Here is an 18,062-nt window from a genome sequence, read left to right as displayed (position 1 = left end):
CCTCCCCTCATTTTCTTCCCCTAAGCTATTTAAGGTGGCGCTGTTTTATCTTTGTCATTCTTTCCCTGGAAATAACACTGAATTTCAGTAAATGCAAGAGGCAGAGAAATCCGGAGAGCGGTACCTGAACAGAAGCTGGGGACGGCCCTGTCAGCACCATTTCATTGCTCTCCTGACTCGAGCAGAACCAGAGTCCTGATATTTATTCTAAAGCCCCTTATGTCCCCCAGTCCTCAGTGGAAGCGACTGCTGCTCACCATTCCTTGATGGGGCTCATCTAGCCCCCTCTAGTGCCCTTGATCGTCCCCATTGGTCTCTCTTCCAAAAGAGGAGTTCTCCAACTAATGCTACAGGTCTACTCGCTCTTTCATTACTCTTTGAGGCAGGCTCTGATGAGAGGAAGATGAATAAGACGCCATGTCTGCCCTAAAGGAGTTCGAAGATCAGTAAAGAGGCAAAGACACAATCAGATCAAGACATGCAATAAATAAACATGGAAAAGAAGCCTAGACCAAGAGTCATAGAGCACCTGAACTTGGCTGTGGCTCCTGGAAGGCTGAGGGGTGGGGGATGGGGTTGAGACAGGAGATAAGGAGTTAACTGAGCTGCTGGAGAGGACTCGGGAGCCCAGATGACAAAGTTTGGGTTACTCCAAACTCTAAACTAACAGTAATAGCTAAGGGGCTTGAATGTGTATCTGGAAATGTGTGTGTGTGTGTGTGTGTGTGTGTGTGTGTGTGTGTTTGGGGGGGTTGGTTGGAGATGGCAAAGAGTGAAATACAAACAGGAATTTCTGGGCTCTTTTACAAAGACAAGAGAGATGGTGGTTAAGGATACTGGGTGTGGAGTTCGAGGAACCTGCCTATCACCAATCTATGTGACTATGGACAAGTCCTTTAAACCTAGTTTTACCATCTATAAAATTAAAGTGACAATAGTAGCTATTCATAGAGCTGTTATGAGAATTAAGTAAATTGATATATGCCAAGTTGTTAGAAAAGTGCCTGAAATCTAGAAGGCCATAGTTGCTATTATTATTGTATTAAAGAAAAACTGAAAAGTCAATGTAAAAATGGTAGACCACCTATATGAGGGAAGGAGTTATAGCTCAATGTCACGATGGGTACCAGCGGCTCAGTCCTCAGGGACAACAGTCACCAGAAGTGATGTGAGCATGTCCCCAAGCCTCCTTCTCCAGAGGGAGTGGGGCTCAAAATACACTGACAGGCAGGAATGCGTAGGTCAGAGGCATGTTTGGAGAAGAAGGCTGGAGCTGAGTGGTAGGTGTAGGACGTGGAGACAGGCAGCAAGCGGCCGAATCGTGTTTGGACATCCATCCGTGGTCATCCCCAGATGAAGCACATAGCCAGGCTTGGGAAGATGAGGGCAGCCCTCACCAAAGAGGTGACATTTCAGTGAGATGTGAGAAAATAAGTGGGCGTTTTCTGAGGTTGTGTACACAAAGATTCACATAAATGTCATTTCTATCACGCTTCTCGAAATAGCATCGTGTAACTTTCTAGAATGCTGCTTTGTGCTTTTTAAAGTTGAGCTCTGTGATTATGTGGTTGGAATCTAGCAGATTAACACAACCGCCGATGACTGGTAAGAAGTAAGGCACAGCTGTCTTATCAACGAGGACATTCAGAACTAGCAGCGGTGCTGATACATTATTTTCTTGTCTGAGAAAGAAATTCCGATACACCTGTATGGTGCATTACAGCTTAGGAGTCATTGCCAAGCTCATTGAATCCTCAAAACACCCTCTGAAGTAAGTATCAGGATCCCATGTTACACCAGAGGCAACACGGGAGCTTGGTTCTTCAGAGCTTCTGCCCAGAGATTATATCAATTCTTCTATTTTCAATTACAGTCTACATTCAATATTATTCTGTATTAATTTCAGATGTACAGTGAAGTGGTTAGAAAATCATGTACTTTACAGAGTGGCCCCACTGCTGCTTCAAGTACCCACCTGGCCCCATATATATTGATCACGACATTATTGGCTTTATTCCCTATGCTGGAATCTACATCTCTGTGACTATTCTGTAACTACCAATTTATACTGTGTGAGCCCCCCAACCCCTTGACCTCTGACAACTGTCAATCTGTTCTCTATATCCATGAGTCCATTTCTATTTTGTTTATTTTATTCACTAGAGTCCACATATGAGTGAGATAATATGGTATTTTTCTTTCTCTGTCTGACTTATTTCACTTAGCATAATACCTTCTAGATCCATCCATGCTGTCGCAAAAGGTAAGTTTTCATTCTTTTTATACATTTAAGTAGTATTCCACTGTGTATATGTATCAGTTTTTTATCCACTAGTCTACTCATGGGCACTTGGGTTGCTTCCATGTCTTAGCTGTTGTAAATAATGATGCGATGAACATAGAGATGCATATTCTTTCAAATACCTTTGACAAAGGTATTTTAAGCTAAGCCCCTCCCACACTGCAACTTTTTTCACAATCCCTTCTCATCCAACCCCTTCCCTGTATATTACAGAGGAATTATCTAGAGCAGTGGTCGGCAAACTGCGGCTCGCGAGCCACATGCGGCTCTTTGGCCCCTTGAGTGTGGCTCTTCCACAAAATACCGACTTCTGCGCATGGGCCACGAAGTTTCAATTGCACTGTACATGCGCGCCCCCACGTGGTAGAGAGATGGGAGATGGCAACTTAAAAATGCAGCTATAGAGAGGCTAGCAGACCCCACTGGACGCCTGCAGGCATCTCTTAGGAACCCTGCAGAGACCCTTGCAGACCCAGACGCGCACGATGTCCCCGCAGACACCCGCAAAGCCTACCCGAGCCTCTCAAAGGGACCCCGCCACCCGCTCCAGGCGCAATGCAGCTCTCGCAGGGGACCTCACCCACCCGAGGTGACCAGGCTGCCTTTGACGCTGACTATGAGGCATTCCAGTTGCCCTGGTGATGGATCCCTTCTCCTCCAGCCTGGGTTCCAGAGGCTTCAATCAAGTCTCCCACCGGCCCTGGCTCCCCTCGTTCCTCCTCCTCCCACCCTTCCCCAGACCTGGCTAGAGCTCCTTCGGGAATTTCTGCAGGTGTTCAAGTCTCCGGTCAGCCCACAGCGCCCTGCAGCCGGGTTTCATCCACATTCAAGAGCCTGCCCTCTCTCGAGGCTAACACTTCCCACGCCCAGCTTCAGGCAAGATCCTGACCCAAGGACTTGCAAAAGCCAAGCCAAAGCCCAAAAGTGATACAGCCAGTCCAGTGGTCCTTGCTAAGCAGGCAGAGCTGGTGAAAGTGCCTGAGGCAATGCAAAGAGAAAAGTCTGGTGCTCATGTGAACAATCCTTTCCAATGGGAGAAGAATGCAGCCCTGAAGGCCACCCAGACAGGTCTCTACATTGGTTGGCGTTGCCCCCACTATCTATGGGACTGTTTCCGAATTGGCGATGAATCCAAGTGCTTTTGCGGACACTTGTTGAGAGAGCACCGGATCATATCAGACATATCCGTGCCTTGCAATGTGAATCAGTGCCGCTGCCTCATGTTCTGCTTTATACCATCAAGCCCAGAGGAGCTGGGTGAGTTCTGGCTCAAGAGGCGGGCCACCTTTGACCCCAAGGCCTGGAGAGCCCAATGTGGCTGCAAACACAGCCATGAAAACCATGCAGCTACCGGGTGCCATCCCTGCAAGGCCAAAGGCTGTTGCTGCTACTGCTTTGAGTCAAATTTCCTCTGTGCAGCCTGTGCACATGAGACTTTCTTTGAGACTGAGGAGACCCGGCGACGAGGAGGGAGGCCTCGCGGTGAGGGGGTTACCTGGAACAGGGATCCATTCCAGGGTCTGTAGTCAGAAAGCCAGGCAGAAAGGCTCTCCCATCCTCAACCATCCCATCCAACACTACCTCACCCTATTAACCCCTGTATCCCATACCTGCATTGGTTTCCACCCCCGGAGCAGACTATGTGCCTTTTGCAGAGATTCCTTCCCTCTGAGAAACCATCATCAGCAACTCTGACTTCAAGGTCCTACAGAAGCAGGGGCCCTCTGGCCATCCCAGCTCTCACCCTAGTCCCCCTGGGCTCCCTGACTCACCCAGTCTCTGACCTGGCCCTACAGCTAACCCCCGTACCTGACCCTTTCACCTCTGCTCTTCCCTCCTTCAGGGACAGACACTGTCAACAGCTGGCACAGGCCTGTGTGAGCTTGGTCCAAATCAGCAATAAAGGAGAAGCCACTGGACTCTGACCTGGCTCTGTCTGGGGCAGCTATAGCCCCACCTAGAGATAGATATTCTAAGACCTCAGAGTCAGTACCTATTGGGGGCGAAAGAGAGAGAGGCTAGATCCAGCCATCTGCCTTCACCACACCCACATTTAACCTGCTAGTCCTGGCATCAGAAGGAGAGAGTGAAAACACCAAGGAGGGAGGGGGTTTTAAGAAGGATGGAGTAAGCCATGATGTTAGATGCACTTTGATCTCCAGTAAGATAAAGGCTAAAAAGTGTCCAATGGCTTTTGCAATGAGAAGGTCTTTGGGGACTTCAGAGAGCAGCTGCAAACAGCCATCAGCCCCTCACCCAGGCTGGCCAGGCACCCCAGCAGGACCCCCACCCTGATCCAGGACACCCTTCAGGGCAAACCAGCCGGCCCTCACCCATGCACCAGGCCTCTATCCTATATAATAAAAGGGTAATATGCAAACTGACCCTAACAGCAGAATAACTGGGAATGACTGGTCACTATGACACACACTGACCACCAGGGGGAAGACGCTCAATGCAGGAGCTGCCCCCTGGTGGTAGGTGCACTCCCACTGGGGGAGCTCTGCTCAGCCACAAGCCAGGCTGATAGCTGCCAGTACAGTGGTGGTGGTGGGAGCCTCTCCCGCCTCCTCAGCAGCACTAAGGATATCCAACTGCAGCTTAGGTCTACTCCCTGCTGGCAAGTGGACATCCCCCGAGGGCTCCCGGGCTGCTAGAGGGCTGTCTGACTGCCAGCTAGGGCCCGATCCCCCAGGGAGCGGGTCTAGGCCAGCAGGTGGACATCCTCCGAGGGGTCCCAGACTGCAAGAGAGCACAGGCCAGGCGGAGGGCCCCCCCACCGAGTGCACAAATTTTTGTGCACCGGGCCTCTAGTTATACTATAAAAAAGAAATTAGAGAAAACACCAAATGTTATTCATTCTACAAATTATGTGTCAGGCTATGTGCTAAAACATACATATACACAAACTAAAAATACAGTGGTGACTTTTATCCTATGTGTTAAACATTAGACTAAAACTTACCTGGTATATTTACCTTTAAAAAAAATGCAGCTATACATCTAGTCAGAGACATTTGTCCTCAGAAGTCCCATCACAAAATCCTATTGCACAAAATCCTATTGACTGGTGATGTACCGTCCTAACTAGGGCCCTGAGAACAACCTTGGATACCTCGGGAACTCCCAAATTCTTGGCATCAATGATATCATTTACATATGTTGTCTCCAAAGTCCCACACAAAACATGATTTCATTCACCCCAAGAATCCCAATTCAGACAGTCTAACTTCATCCCAGTCACCACAGCAGGTTTAAAAAAAAATCTATAAAATACTAGCTAGTGCTGGATATCACTGAGTTATAAAAAGCCTTATCCAGGGAAACAAAGACAATGATGGCTGAGGCCAGCTGACTGCAGGTCTCAGCCTGGGAAGCTGAGTGCCCAATATAGCTCTCCCAAATCCTCCCGGGGATTTTCCTTTCAAGCATCCCCTGCGCTGTGCTGCTGAAAGATGCCCACAGCCTGCACATGGCTGGAGGACAAACTCCTAACTCTCAAGCAAGGCTCACAGAAGCTTCATACTGAGGTTGCCCCTTCTCATTTCCCTCCACCACCCACCACCCTCAGGCTCCAACTTTGCTATGTCCTTAAGGTTTCTGGAGCATGCCTCACATTGCTGTGTCTCCCTGAAACCTATGAGCCAGGAACATCCTTTCCTATTCCTGCCTCATTGATTGTTGACTTCTTCAAGTCCTATCTCAAGGTTCTCCTCCTCTGTGAAGTATTTTATTTCCACTCTGTGATGGTCATGAGCATTGTTCACCAGATATTTCATTTTTTCCCACATGCCCGGCACAGGATGAGATGGCATTTCCAGGCCTTTTGTGTTTGAGGCCAGGTGACTAGTTCTGGCCAATGGGTCATGAGCAGGGGTGACATGTGTCCATTCTGGGCTTGAGCATCTGCCTGCCATGTGGGATTTTCTGGCATGGCAACCTCTCCTGGTAACATGACAACCAGCAACATTCTAGATACCAGCTGCTCAGTTAACTGGGATCCCAGAGGAAGAATGATAATGTGGAACAGAGAGCCCTGCCAACCTCAATGGAGAAAGAAACCTTTGTTTTAAACCTCTAAAATATGGGGGTTGTTTGTTACTGCAGCATAACCTAGCTTACGCTGGCTGATACCTACTCCCTGACCAAGTTGGTCTTGCCATCTCTAGGCTTAAAGAACACTCTGTCTTTTTTCCCATCATTGTCTGTTTTATTCACATGGTTACATGTGTGCCCGCTCCAACATCAACAAGACCAGGACTAGCTCAGGGACCATATCTCATGTACATTCACATCCCATTATTCAGCCCAGGGCCTGCCAGGTAGCAGTCGTCAATACACAATTATTGTGTTGTTATGGGCTGTTTTTTCCTTCTCTTCCCGGTTGTGCAGGTGAGAAAATGACCTTGACAGTTTCCCGTTACTCTTGTCGGCTCTCTCCTACTGCTCAGGTTACCAGAATTGATTTCATTTCTGTTGCTAGTTCAGGGGGGGATCAGAAAGTCAAACTTGTTCTAGTTCATACATCATCACCCATAAAAGTCCCAAAGATCTGGCTCGTGAGCAGTTGTTGTGAGGGATGGGGTCCTTGGGAACAACAACAACTACACCAGCTTTAGCAGACAGCAGGGGCAGCTCAGAGTGGATATTCAGGCTTCTGGATGCTTGTTTCTCTAGTACCTACTTGCCCCAGTTCTATTCAGATAACAGTGACACACACACACACACACACACACACACACACACACACACACACACGAAGGCTCCATGCCATGACCAGAGGGAACCAAGTCTGGAAGGGACTCAGGTGCTGCTTTGTGTCAGAGAACCATAGGCTACCCCATTTCTCATGCCTGGGTAGGCAAAGCTTCAGCTACTTGTGGGAGCCTGGAGCTGGAGCCTCTCTTGCTGCTCCTCCCTTCGCAGTGACTGCCCTTCCGTCAAGGAGCTGGTGCCTGGCTCTCACTCCAGCCCACTGCTGGACTTGAGCCTGGAGCTGACTCCCAGCTTGATCAGCTGAATTCTGACCCTTGGGTCCACCTTAGGCCAGTCCCTCCTCCTTCCCTGAGACAAATGTCCTCATGGCATCCTTCACACTGGCCCCTGCAGACCTCCCTGTCTGGTACTCCAACTGATACTGAGAACTCCCACACCTGGAAGCCCTACATTATGCTCACCATTCTCCACCTCTGTAGACAATTTCATTGATTGGCCAGGAGAAGTAGAGTTACCAGGCTCTCTCCTATATCAGGCTCCCTCGGATATGGTGATTTGGGCAAATTTGCAGGAACAACTCTCCCTTCTTGGCCATTTCTCCCAGGCTGGTCAAATTCATCACTTTCTCCTTATCAAGAGTCCAGTCTTCTGGCCTCGTGTCCTCTGGCCTAAAAAAGATGCAAAGGAGAAGTTAAGCTGGTCACCTAAGCTATATCCCGAAGTCTCACTTTGCCTGGGAATTGTCTGGTTGTAAGGAAAAGAAAACCCACCCCAATAAACTAAAGGGAGTACACTTAGGCCCCACAGGAACTGAAAGTTTTGAGTGCATGGTAGAGTGCATCAATGGCCTCAGATCTTCTGCCTTATTTCCATGCACCGGCCAATGAAATCATGGCAAGCATCATGTTGACCAATGTTTCGGATGCGTGACTGGACCCACTATATTGCACTTTGCCTTTGTCCCAGAACAGCATGCCTGGGCTAGTCCATTAGTCCCTGGAGGAAAATGAGAGACATGTGAAACTGAGCCACCACCAACTCAGCTTAGCCTAGATCAGTCAGTTCCAAGCCAGCCACAGAGGTAGTGGTGAGCCTGGCTGAGACCAGTGGAACTGACTAGCTAAGCCCAGCCTAGAGCAGCCAATCCCAGCAGATCAAAAGATACATAGGCTAAATAAATACTTGTCTTATGACACCCAGGTTTTCTGGCTGTTTGCTACACAGTGGTTTTTCTATTTTGTTTCGTTTTGTTTTTACAGTAGGTAACCATACAGGTGTCAAACAGCAATTCTGTCCATATCTGTTTCTGCTCTCAGATTCTTCATGGTGTCTCTGCTTTGTTCTGCTTCATCTATTCTTTTTCTAAAGACCAGCTTCTTTGCTGTCCCTTCCTCTTATACACGATTCCTTCCTAGATGTCTGAGTTATTTCTCAGGACCAACTCATCAGTCCTCAAGTGTCTGTCAGCATCAGACCATTTCCTTTGTCAAATTCAGAAACACAGATGACTTATCTCACTTCTCTAAAGCTTGATGGCAAATCAAGATGAAACCCAACCTTAGAAACACAAAGGAGTGTTCCCTGATTCCAAGGGGTGGGGTGGAGGGTGAAGGAACACTGTTTCTTCCTCTGAGTGCCCCCCTCTCCCTAAAAGGAAATTTAGGGAGATGTTTTGCTACCACAGTGAAAAGCAAGTTACTCTGCTACTCATGCAAATAATCATTGGTCGAGGGGAGAATGCTGAGATTTCTACCTAGGCAGGCTGGTGTGTGTGCGTGGAGGGGAAGGTGGAGAATAAGAAACTGAGATTGAGAAGACTAGGGAAACTGAGGTAGCAGTAAATCTGGCCCTGAAGCACTGGTACTGAAGAAGCCCAGCTATGTCGGAGCCAACTTAACAAGGGCTGAGAGGAAGACTGATATGGTGGACACATCCCCAGTCACAAGAGCACCAGAAAGTCCAACTGATTCTGAGTTCTAGCTGATGCTGATGGGTGACTCTGAATGGACAGGGCTAGATAAGCAGAACAGACAGAGAAAGAGGGCGGGTCACAGATGCCACAGGGCAGGGAATGGCAGGGTCAGTGTGTAGACAGCTCTTGATGCCAACAGCCAAGGAGGAGCTGTTATCTTGAGGTTGGAGACTGGCTCAGCCCTGGGCTCTTAAGAGCCCCCCTTCCCTACCTTGGGAGGCAACCAATCTCAAGGAAGTTACACCATTGGAAAGATGGATGAAAGCAAGTGTTGGAGAACAGATGGAGAGGTGGGAACCCTTGCTGGTGATCACGTAAATTGGTAGAGGCATTCTGAGAGGTGTTATGAAAATATTTCATGAAATTATGTTTGCAGAAAGTCTGTGATCCAGCAATCCTCTCCTGAGTATAGAACCTGAGACATTCCTGAACAGATGCATGAGACACCTGTGCCAGATGACCCTCCTAGCATTGTTGTTGGTCAGCTGGAGCTGGCAGAATGGATAAGAATGAGATGGTGGATGCATCTGAAGCAATGGACTAGCTATGTGAAGAGCAACAGGCATAAATCTTAAAAACACACTGCAGAGTGGGGAAAAAAGAAACAGAACAAGATTTATAGGACAATACCATTAGTGTAAATTAAAAACACATTCACACCACAAAACAATATTGGATTTTAACTAGGATCCATGATTACGTTAGGCTGTATATCAAATACACTGGAGTGAATACCTAGGGAAGGAAATGGATTGGGAGTGAGGAGTGGGGTTGAAGTGGAAAAAAACCTCATAAAACAATGGAAGGCCTTGCACAGACTTTTTATGAACATGAGCTATGATACAAGGAGTATGATTAACACGATTTCTATAGCTGAGATCCTTCTCATTTGTTTGTTGTTTGTTTAGTCTCAAGTGAGCCTACTGTGGGGCTGATTTTGGGGTGGGACCACCCTACCTTTGGCTGCTGGGATCGTGGGGGGACATGGTGCCACAAAGATGCCTGGGGGAGAAGGCCCCAGTCAGGTGCTTGGAAGCAAGGAATGGAGAGGTCATCAGCCCAGGCTTTAGAATCAGACAGGCTTGGGTTTCAACCTTGACTTTACCACATATTAATTGTGCGATCTTGGGCAAGTCATATGACTGTGGACAGGTCCCTGAACTCTCCAAATCTCCATCTCCTCATCCATAAAACAGAGACAAAAATACTCGGGTTGTGTAGACAAATGAGTTGATACCTACAATGCACTCAGCGCAGGTCCTGGCTTCATAGACAGGAACTCTTATTCTCCTAAGTTTTTCATTCTTTAAACCTCATTAGTTCTCAAAATCTAAAATGTAACTTCATTTCCACGCTTCATGGATGGCTACTTTCTGTTGCAGAAGCACTAGATCAGTAGCTTCTCGGGCCAGTAGTGGAACAGGAGTGAAGGCTCTGGACCCTTGAGAGGCCAAAGCTTAGGCCAAAGGAGTTGGAAGCAGGGTTATGTTTCAGCATTTAAAGATGAGGGGAAGTGAGGGCCCAACCTGGAATAAAGAAGCTGAGGTGTCACCATGGCCCAGCCTCACTTGCTGGGGCCATGTGCCCTAGCACCACTGCTTGTTTGAGAAAGCTCCCCAACACTCAGTTCACAACAAACCCTGCTCTACGTAGGCAAGGTGAGCTTGCTCTGCCTCCCGTCCCCCCATTTCCTTCCCATGTCTGCCGCCTCCCTGTGCAGCTGTGCTCTGGGCACTCTCTACCTCCACTTGACCTTTCCTCCCTCTGCGTCTACTTGCAAGGCTATCGCTTAACAAACCCACACTAAGAGTTCACTTGGTGCATTCCCTCTCCCAGCCCCAAGCTTTCCCTGCTTCTCTGCGTGGCCTCATCTCCTGGCTTGCCTTTCTACCCACTCTAGCAATGCAGGTGTTCCTAAATGAAAGTGCCAGGGGATGATTTAGCAAATAGAGAGGGATGTTCCTGAGGTTTGATGTGACACAGCCCTAGCTCAGAGCAGGTGTGAGTTGGATGGGTGATTGTGAAGTGGGAACTGAGTGGGGTCCTGCACAGATGCTCAGAGCTCAAGGAAACCTCTGAGTCAGGACTGGGTCTTTGAAAAGTGTGGAGATGGCTAATCATTTATTCGGGGACACGGGCAAGTTCAAGTTCAGCCTTGGTTTTTAAGGATTCTGGTCCAAAGTGGATGGGATGAGGAGGGGTGAGGGGCAGCTTCCAGAGTTCTTGGGCTCATTATAGGATAGAAGACCATTTTCACTTGCTAAGCATATACTGGAAGGGCCTGAAAGTGGAGTCCACCTCCAGAAGAGGGGCCACCAGGATCCAGAAGAGGGCCAGCACTCCCAGTCTGTGCTGGGTAAGACATGCAGCAGGGGTGGTTCAGGGACTCATCCCTGTGGGAGGCAGGGCACAGGGCTGTAGCCAGAAGGCCTCACAGGCAGACCAGCCATACCTAGTCTAGGAGACAGAAGCTTAACAGCTGATGGGCTCATCTGCAGGCACTTGAATATTCATCTCAGAGCCTGCTGCTGGAGGGAGAGAAGCATCAGATGTTCTATCCACAGCTGGTTAGCAGCAGCAGGAGCTGCGTGGTGGGTGTGGACTTCCACAGCCACCCAGATGTACGGGCAGGTCTGAGCCCTGGCTTCTACCTGGTCTGCCTTTTCCATTGTCCAAGTAGGAAGAGGAGGCTGAGGAGTCAGTTATTGCTGATGAGTCTTGTGTGAGTTGGATTTTACCATCTCTTGGAGAGGAAGAGCTTTCCTGGTCCCCTTAGCTGGAGCCTGCAGTTACTCTGAAGGACACAGAGAGAATCTGGAGTGAGGGTGATGATGGCCAGATTCAGGCCAGAAAATAGGGGTAGAGGGCAGAGGGGTGACAGATATAGCAAGACCATCGTTCCCAGTGCCAGGGAGCCTGCCCTGCCAGCGAAATTTTAGTTCAGCCAGTGCCTCCTTGGAATGTGAGGACAGGCAAATGTCATTTTAAAGCCACCTCAATCTTTGTGGCCCAGGCCAGGCCCAGGCAGAGCCCAGATGACAGGAAAAAGTGTGTTGCAAGTATCAAATATATGCTTATTAATTTATTTCACTAAGGCCTCAGGTTCATTTCCGTCAGGAAGCAAATCAAATTCTACACAGAATTCTTGCCGAGGGCCAGAAGGCAAGCAGCCCAGGAAGGAGATTTTGGATGACCCCTCATCCCCGAAGTGGCATCCAAGGGTTGCTGTTGGTCAAGTCTGGTGCACTGTGGATGCTCAGTATGTGAGTGAAATGCATGACTCCCTTTTCACAGACATTTGCCAGCTCTGGCATCTTGGCCTTGACCTGACCCCATGTGGGCAAAAGGTATTGGAATAAATGTTTAGGGTGGGAGTGACGGAGTTGTTTTTCCATGTGACAAACAGGCCATTCCCAGGACTGCTCTAATCTGCTCCGCTCTGCTTACTCCCTTGTTAGACACCCGTCTGGTTGACAATTGTCAGAGTGACTTGCCAACAATAGACAGGAAATGACTCCCACAGGGGAGCTGGGAATGCAAAACAGGAGGCCTGGGACTTGGACAAAGCCTGTGAGTGAACCCAAGAGCCAGGATGGGGTCTCCCTCTCTACTGATTCCCTCTGTTCTTCCTCAGAATCGGAGTCTGTGAGGACAAGAAGCTCCATCTGCCATGTGAAGAGACACTCCTTTTCCAATGGCCTGATTCCACTTCACCTTGAGTGAGAGTTGGTGATTCTAGGAAGATACAACGGAACCCTGTTCTCCTGTCACCATGTTGACGCAGCATCCTGTCTGTTCTCTGCTGGCCGTGCAGGTGGGGAGGTCACGAGGGAGTCAGGCACACCTGCTCAGACTGAGCATCTGACTCCGGAGCCATGACATCCTTTCCAATTTCTTAGGAGGCCTCGTGAGTTAAAGAGAGTAAATGCTTGCCTTGGGCTGGCGATTGTCATAATGAGTTTAATTTGATCACAGTAGTAAAAGGGTTTGTAATTTTTGTACTGGAAAATGGGCTCCTCTGGAATTAGCAAATGAAAAGATGCTGGAAATAAATTCAACCAATGCAGTCTGTGAAGTTGCAAGCTGGAAGGAGTCTAGGAGGAGTCTTGTGTGTCATGAGGGCATGACGTGAGGGAAATGTTGGCAAACGCTGGGATGGGGGAGTTGCTGACATTGGCTCAAGTCCTCATTATGATCCTCAGGGTCACACTTGTATAATCAGCAGGCAAGCCTGCTGTCTGTCCCCGCCTGCCCACCACCTTCCTATTTATCTTTAGACCCATGTAACCCTGCAGGTTTTGCCCACTCAGGCCCTGAGCCCATCCTACCCCAACCCAGCCTGAGTAAGAACCCAACGAGCAGGTGAATCTGGGGTCAGTCCCTCTGCCATCAGCCCAGCATCCACTGTGCCTAGGAAGGATGAAGCTGGCACCCTGCCACCTGCTTGCAATGTAAGGATTACCCCCGTGTTGGGGTTTGACATGGACACAGAGAAGTCCACTGATGTGGCCTCCCACGCTGTCAAGCAAAACGGAAAATTGCTCTGCACTGATTATCAGTTAAGTCACACTGGGGTGTGGGAAAGACACTCCCGAGGCCCAAAGTGGGGGCCAGTTGTGCTGGTGGAAATCACCCAGGACCAGGATGGTGACATGGGTTCAAGGTCAGTGTGGACATGGTCTGCTGGGGACAGGTCATCAGAGTTTGCTGCTTGTCAGCTCAGGGAGGAGCAGGGACCCACGAGAACCACAGCTCACGGAGGGGTGACCCAGTGTTTCCCAGTGGGGACCGGAGCAGCTGCAGCCACTCCTCTCCTCCAGATGTCAGCTCTCACTCCTTCGCTGTCATCAAGGAGACTCCTCTCCTGATTAGACTGATTAGTTTTTTTATCCAGCCATCCTTTCATGTGTTCTCTCCAATGCTGTTTATTGTGTCGCACAAAGATGGAAATCTATTTACTAATCTGTTCAATTTTAACTCAATGCTGCAATCACCCTGGGAGGGGCGGGGAAGGCTGGAGCTGATGTGGAATCCTGGGGGAGCACAATGCAAGCCCAGCTGAGTCAACATCAAAAGTTACTTTAACACAATAGGTCTGGGGTTCTGTTTTATAAAAAGCAACTGAAATAGAGAAGGTTGGGTTTTTAAAGGGAAAGTGCCACTTGCATTGTTCCCATCTCAATAGCTGCATGGTGGGATTTTTGCCTAGGTAATCTGAGTAATTGCTTCAGATCCCTGCTTTGCTCAAGCTGAGTGAGGAGCAGACCTCCTGCTGGCTCCTCAAGGTGCCAAAGGAGGGAGGGAATCTCATCTTGTTACAGCCTCAGTCAGTAGATAAATGATGAGTCTGCAACAACTACCCATTTACACGTCACTTGCCATAGACTTTCCCAAACCCACCAGCCATGTAGGTGTCAGAGTCCATCCGAGCACACTGCCTGGTCGCTAGCCAGCGGGAGACATCAGTCCTCTGGGTTCATGAATGGGCAGGCTGACGCTGGAAGATGGGAGATGTACCACCAGCTGCCAGCCAGGCCCAGAGAGTGGGCCCCTGGACTTCCTTAGGTGGTCAGGTGTTCACCAAAGCCCACAACTCACAGGACCCTCAGGCCTACACTGTGTGCTGACCTGTCAGATCTGCCCGGCCCTATTGCCTTGTCAGCCAGGGCCCGTGAACAGTCTAGCCTCCAAGCTACATGCAATCTCCATGAGAAGATGTCTAGGGACTTCCGCTCAGGAGCTCAGGGTGACCCACTCCAGCCTGTATGGCCACCATGCCTATTCTGCAGGTCAGTGGCCAGACGTTTGCCTTGCCTACTGCCTGGAGCAGACAGGCACATCCCATTTCCAGGTACAGGGCCTGCCTCTGGTATCCTCACCCACCCTTACCCACTCTTCCTTATTTCAGCCCCTTTCCTCAGCTCCCTACACCCACCTCCAGCACACTTGCATGATGACTCATTTTGGCCACCTGTCTCCTTACTGGCACCGACTCCCAGGCTCCAAAGCTGTGTATAAGACTCACTCCCCTTTCCAGTCTGCCTGAAGGATTGTGTGGCTGGGCCTGTTTTCTATCTGCTTCCGCATTGGGAAAGAGGGAACAACCTTCTTTCCAAAGAAGTGGTCCCTTTGCCCACTCATGGCTGACCCAGCAGTAGCACCACCTGGTTTTTTGCATCAAGACAATGAAGTTCACGGCCTTGGCTGGGAGCCCCACTGGCACCATCACCACCATCCTCTCTGACACCTGAACAAATTACCAGGGAGGTTGCTCCTGATGGCCCTGTTCCTCGATCTAAATAGGGATATCTTCGAAGGTACTGAGCTCCCTGTTCCCTGAAGGCATCCAGCTGTCATCTTAAGTGTGGCGAAGGCAGCAGAGATGAGCAGGTGCTTGAGTTCTTGAGGAGGGGTGGGAGGGGTCCATCAAGGAGGTTGTCACTGAGATTCAGTCCACAGGTGTGTGTGCTGAGCTGTCCATTTATAAAGCTTTCGGATGCCCCAGGTGGAAACGCTCCTCATTTCAATCACAGGTCACATCCACATCAGATAAACCCAGCCTGCTAAATTGTGTCTCCTGCGCCATCCTGACGTGTGCCCTGGCATATAAAATCAATTGCTTAAGGCCAAATCAATGAGCCAGATGAAGTTCTAGGCTCAGGAATTAGGCTCACTGCTGCTGCTTCAATTTTTCCGATTCCAATTCAAGTAATATTTATTGAGCAACTATACTTGCCAGACAATGAGCTCAGTGCTTCCACATATGCTGTTTTATGAATAGTTGTACAAGCTCTGCAAGGGAGTAATATTATCGCCAAAGTTAAGATGAAAAGGGTGAGGGACAAGGTCAGAGACAGAGCTGTGGTTGGAGCCAGGAGCTTTCCCATCGTTTTGTGGCCACCAAAACCTGGTTCAAGGGATGGAGTACATGCTTCTCATTAGGCCCAGCCATTTGGCCCTTCAGGCAGACATGGCTTCTGCTGATGCAACAGCTCTGGGGTGAGAAGTACATCGTGCAGTCTGGGTCCTAAGGCCAATCTGTCCACACACACAGGGGAAATGACGTGTCTAGATGTCAGACTGTGCCCCTACCGTGACCACTGGGAGGGAATTGGCTCCTGGGGAAGAACACAACTTCAGAGATAGTGGTGACTCTCGCTTTCTGTTCTCTCACCTATGGAAGCCTTACACCCATATCACCAGGTTTGTTGGAGGATCAAACTGTAAACTTTTAGGCAGACAGGCTCCCCATAATATGAGCTTCATGCAGGCAGAAAATTGGCCTGTTACGGTCACTGTTATGTAGCCCTAGGACATTGGCTGGCACATAGTAGATACTCACTAAATATTTGTGGCATAAATGAATGCAGTAATGCTGTTTCCTTCCATTCTCCTCCCTATTGTGAACAGACACATTCTACAGCAGTTTGGGCATTCCTTGTACCCAAAAGGTACAGCTCAGCTCAGGTCTTTGTGGGATTTTTTATACTCACTCCTGAGATATCCTGGCTGATGTGGGCTCCAGGATGCTCTGCCCTGGGTGTACCCACCATCTCAGGAGCCCACATCAGCCAACCCAGAAATGTATCCATGAAGGATGCTACTGCCAGGTGAGCCTTCATCCCAGCCCGACATGAGTCTACTAGTATAGGTGGTGCCTGGGGACCAGTGCACTTTTCAGAACAGGGTAGGTGTATCAAGGCCCGAGTCCTCACAATATTGAAATATCACTCTGAGGAATCTTGAGGTAAAAGCTGATGGTTATTAAAGAAAGGCTGATCTAAACGCTAGTAAAGGTATCACAAGGGTTTATTGATTTTGTTAAAGAAAAGTTACATTTTAAAAAGAAAAATACCAATTTTACCAGCAACCTGCAGCCAGATTTCAGATCCTTGGGACAGCTCACAGCAATTCTGTTTTTTTTGTGTGTGTGTGTGTGTTTTTTTAAAGAAAAAAAAGAAAAGACAAGAAAAGAAAAGGAAAGGGAAAAAAAAACTCTTGAAAAGGGGGCTTTTCATACAGACATACAAGAAAGTAGATAAAATCGACTGAAAGTACTAACAGAGTCATTCATTTTGTTGAGTGTTAAAAATGCCAAAAAGTGTATCCTTAGTCCCAGGCTCTAAGGCTTAGCACATTCCCTTTTCTGAAAATTGACATCTATAAGGAGGAAAAATGCAAATAAAGAGAAAAATGATCGGCACCATTTTTTTTTGAAAGCCCTAACTGGTCATGGAATAGTAAAGATGTCATCGCAATAACTGTGCAACCAGGGTCTGATTTTTATACCATCTCAGGTGCTGGGTCACAGGAGGTGGGACCTCTCTATGAAGAATTTCTGGAAGAAATGGTGTCTTCCCTGGGACTCAAGGTTGTGTCCTGGGAGTAAGAGTCTCAATCAGTCAAAATGTCTGGGGTTGTGTGTACCAGCAGAAAATAGTGGCACATTTAGTGTGTACCAGCAGAAAATAGTGGCACATTTAGCTTGGGTAAGTGGGCAGAATTTATATTTAAAAAAAGGTGGGCAGAGGCACCCCAAAGGATGGTGCAGCACCCCAGGCTGAAGGAGCTGGGGCGGGGACACAGGAATCTGGAGAGAGAGCTGTGGTTTTCTTTCATGGTGCCAACCAGCTCACGATGACCCCACAAGGAGAGAAGCAGGAAGCAGGAAAAATAGTACCTGCCCTCACTCTCCTCCTTCCCTGGGGTCTCCTGCTGGCGCTCCTCATTGGCCAAACCTAACTGGGAGGAAGTCAGAAGGGAAAAACCCTTGTGGTCCATACAGGTCACCCTCTCAGCACAAAGCTGGCAATGTTTGGACAGAGTATCCCCGCTCACTGGAACTCTGATTTATACAAGAGTTCAAGGGACCAGATATTAAAAAGACCTAGATTTGTATGTCTCCAAATGGGTATGTCATTTTTATTTGACTAAGAAGCCATTTAAAATTTACTAATTCTGGCTAAATTCGGAAAGCATTTGGGCTTGGTGTGGTACCACACAGATTGTTCTCAAACCCACCCCCGGATGGAATTTCCCCAAGTTCCTGAAGAAAGGGGCAAACCCAGACCT

General features: G+C 48.7%; 1 protein-coding gene across 1 annotated transcript; it reads left to right on the top strand.

Moving 5' to 3' along the window:
* Nucleotides 1–3,156: 3,156 nt before the first annotated feature.
* LOC132229524 (protein FAM221B-like) lies at nt 3,157–4,221 on the top strand (the record flags this gene model as incomplete). The annotated part of the gene is made up of 1 exon (XM_059686110.1): nt 3,157–4,221. A coding segment is annotated over one exon (672 nt), but the record flags the coding sequence as incomplete, so codon positions are not given.
* Nucleotides 4,222–18,062: the final 13,841 nt, after the last annotated feature.

The sequence above is a fragment of the Myotis daubentonii genome, chromosome 3, assembly GCF_963259705.1.
Source record: "Myotis daubentonii chromosome 3, mMyoDau2.1, whole genome shotgun sequence".
In the NCBI taxonomy this organism is placed as follows: Eukaryota; Metazoa; Chordata; class Mammalia; order Chiroptera; family Vespertilionidae; genus Myotis; species Myotis daubentonii.
The sequence above is the reverse complement of the archived record's forward strand: the minus strand, read 5'-3'. Positions and strand labels throughout refer to the sequence as shown.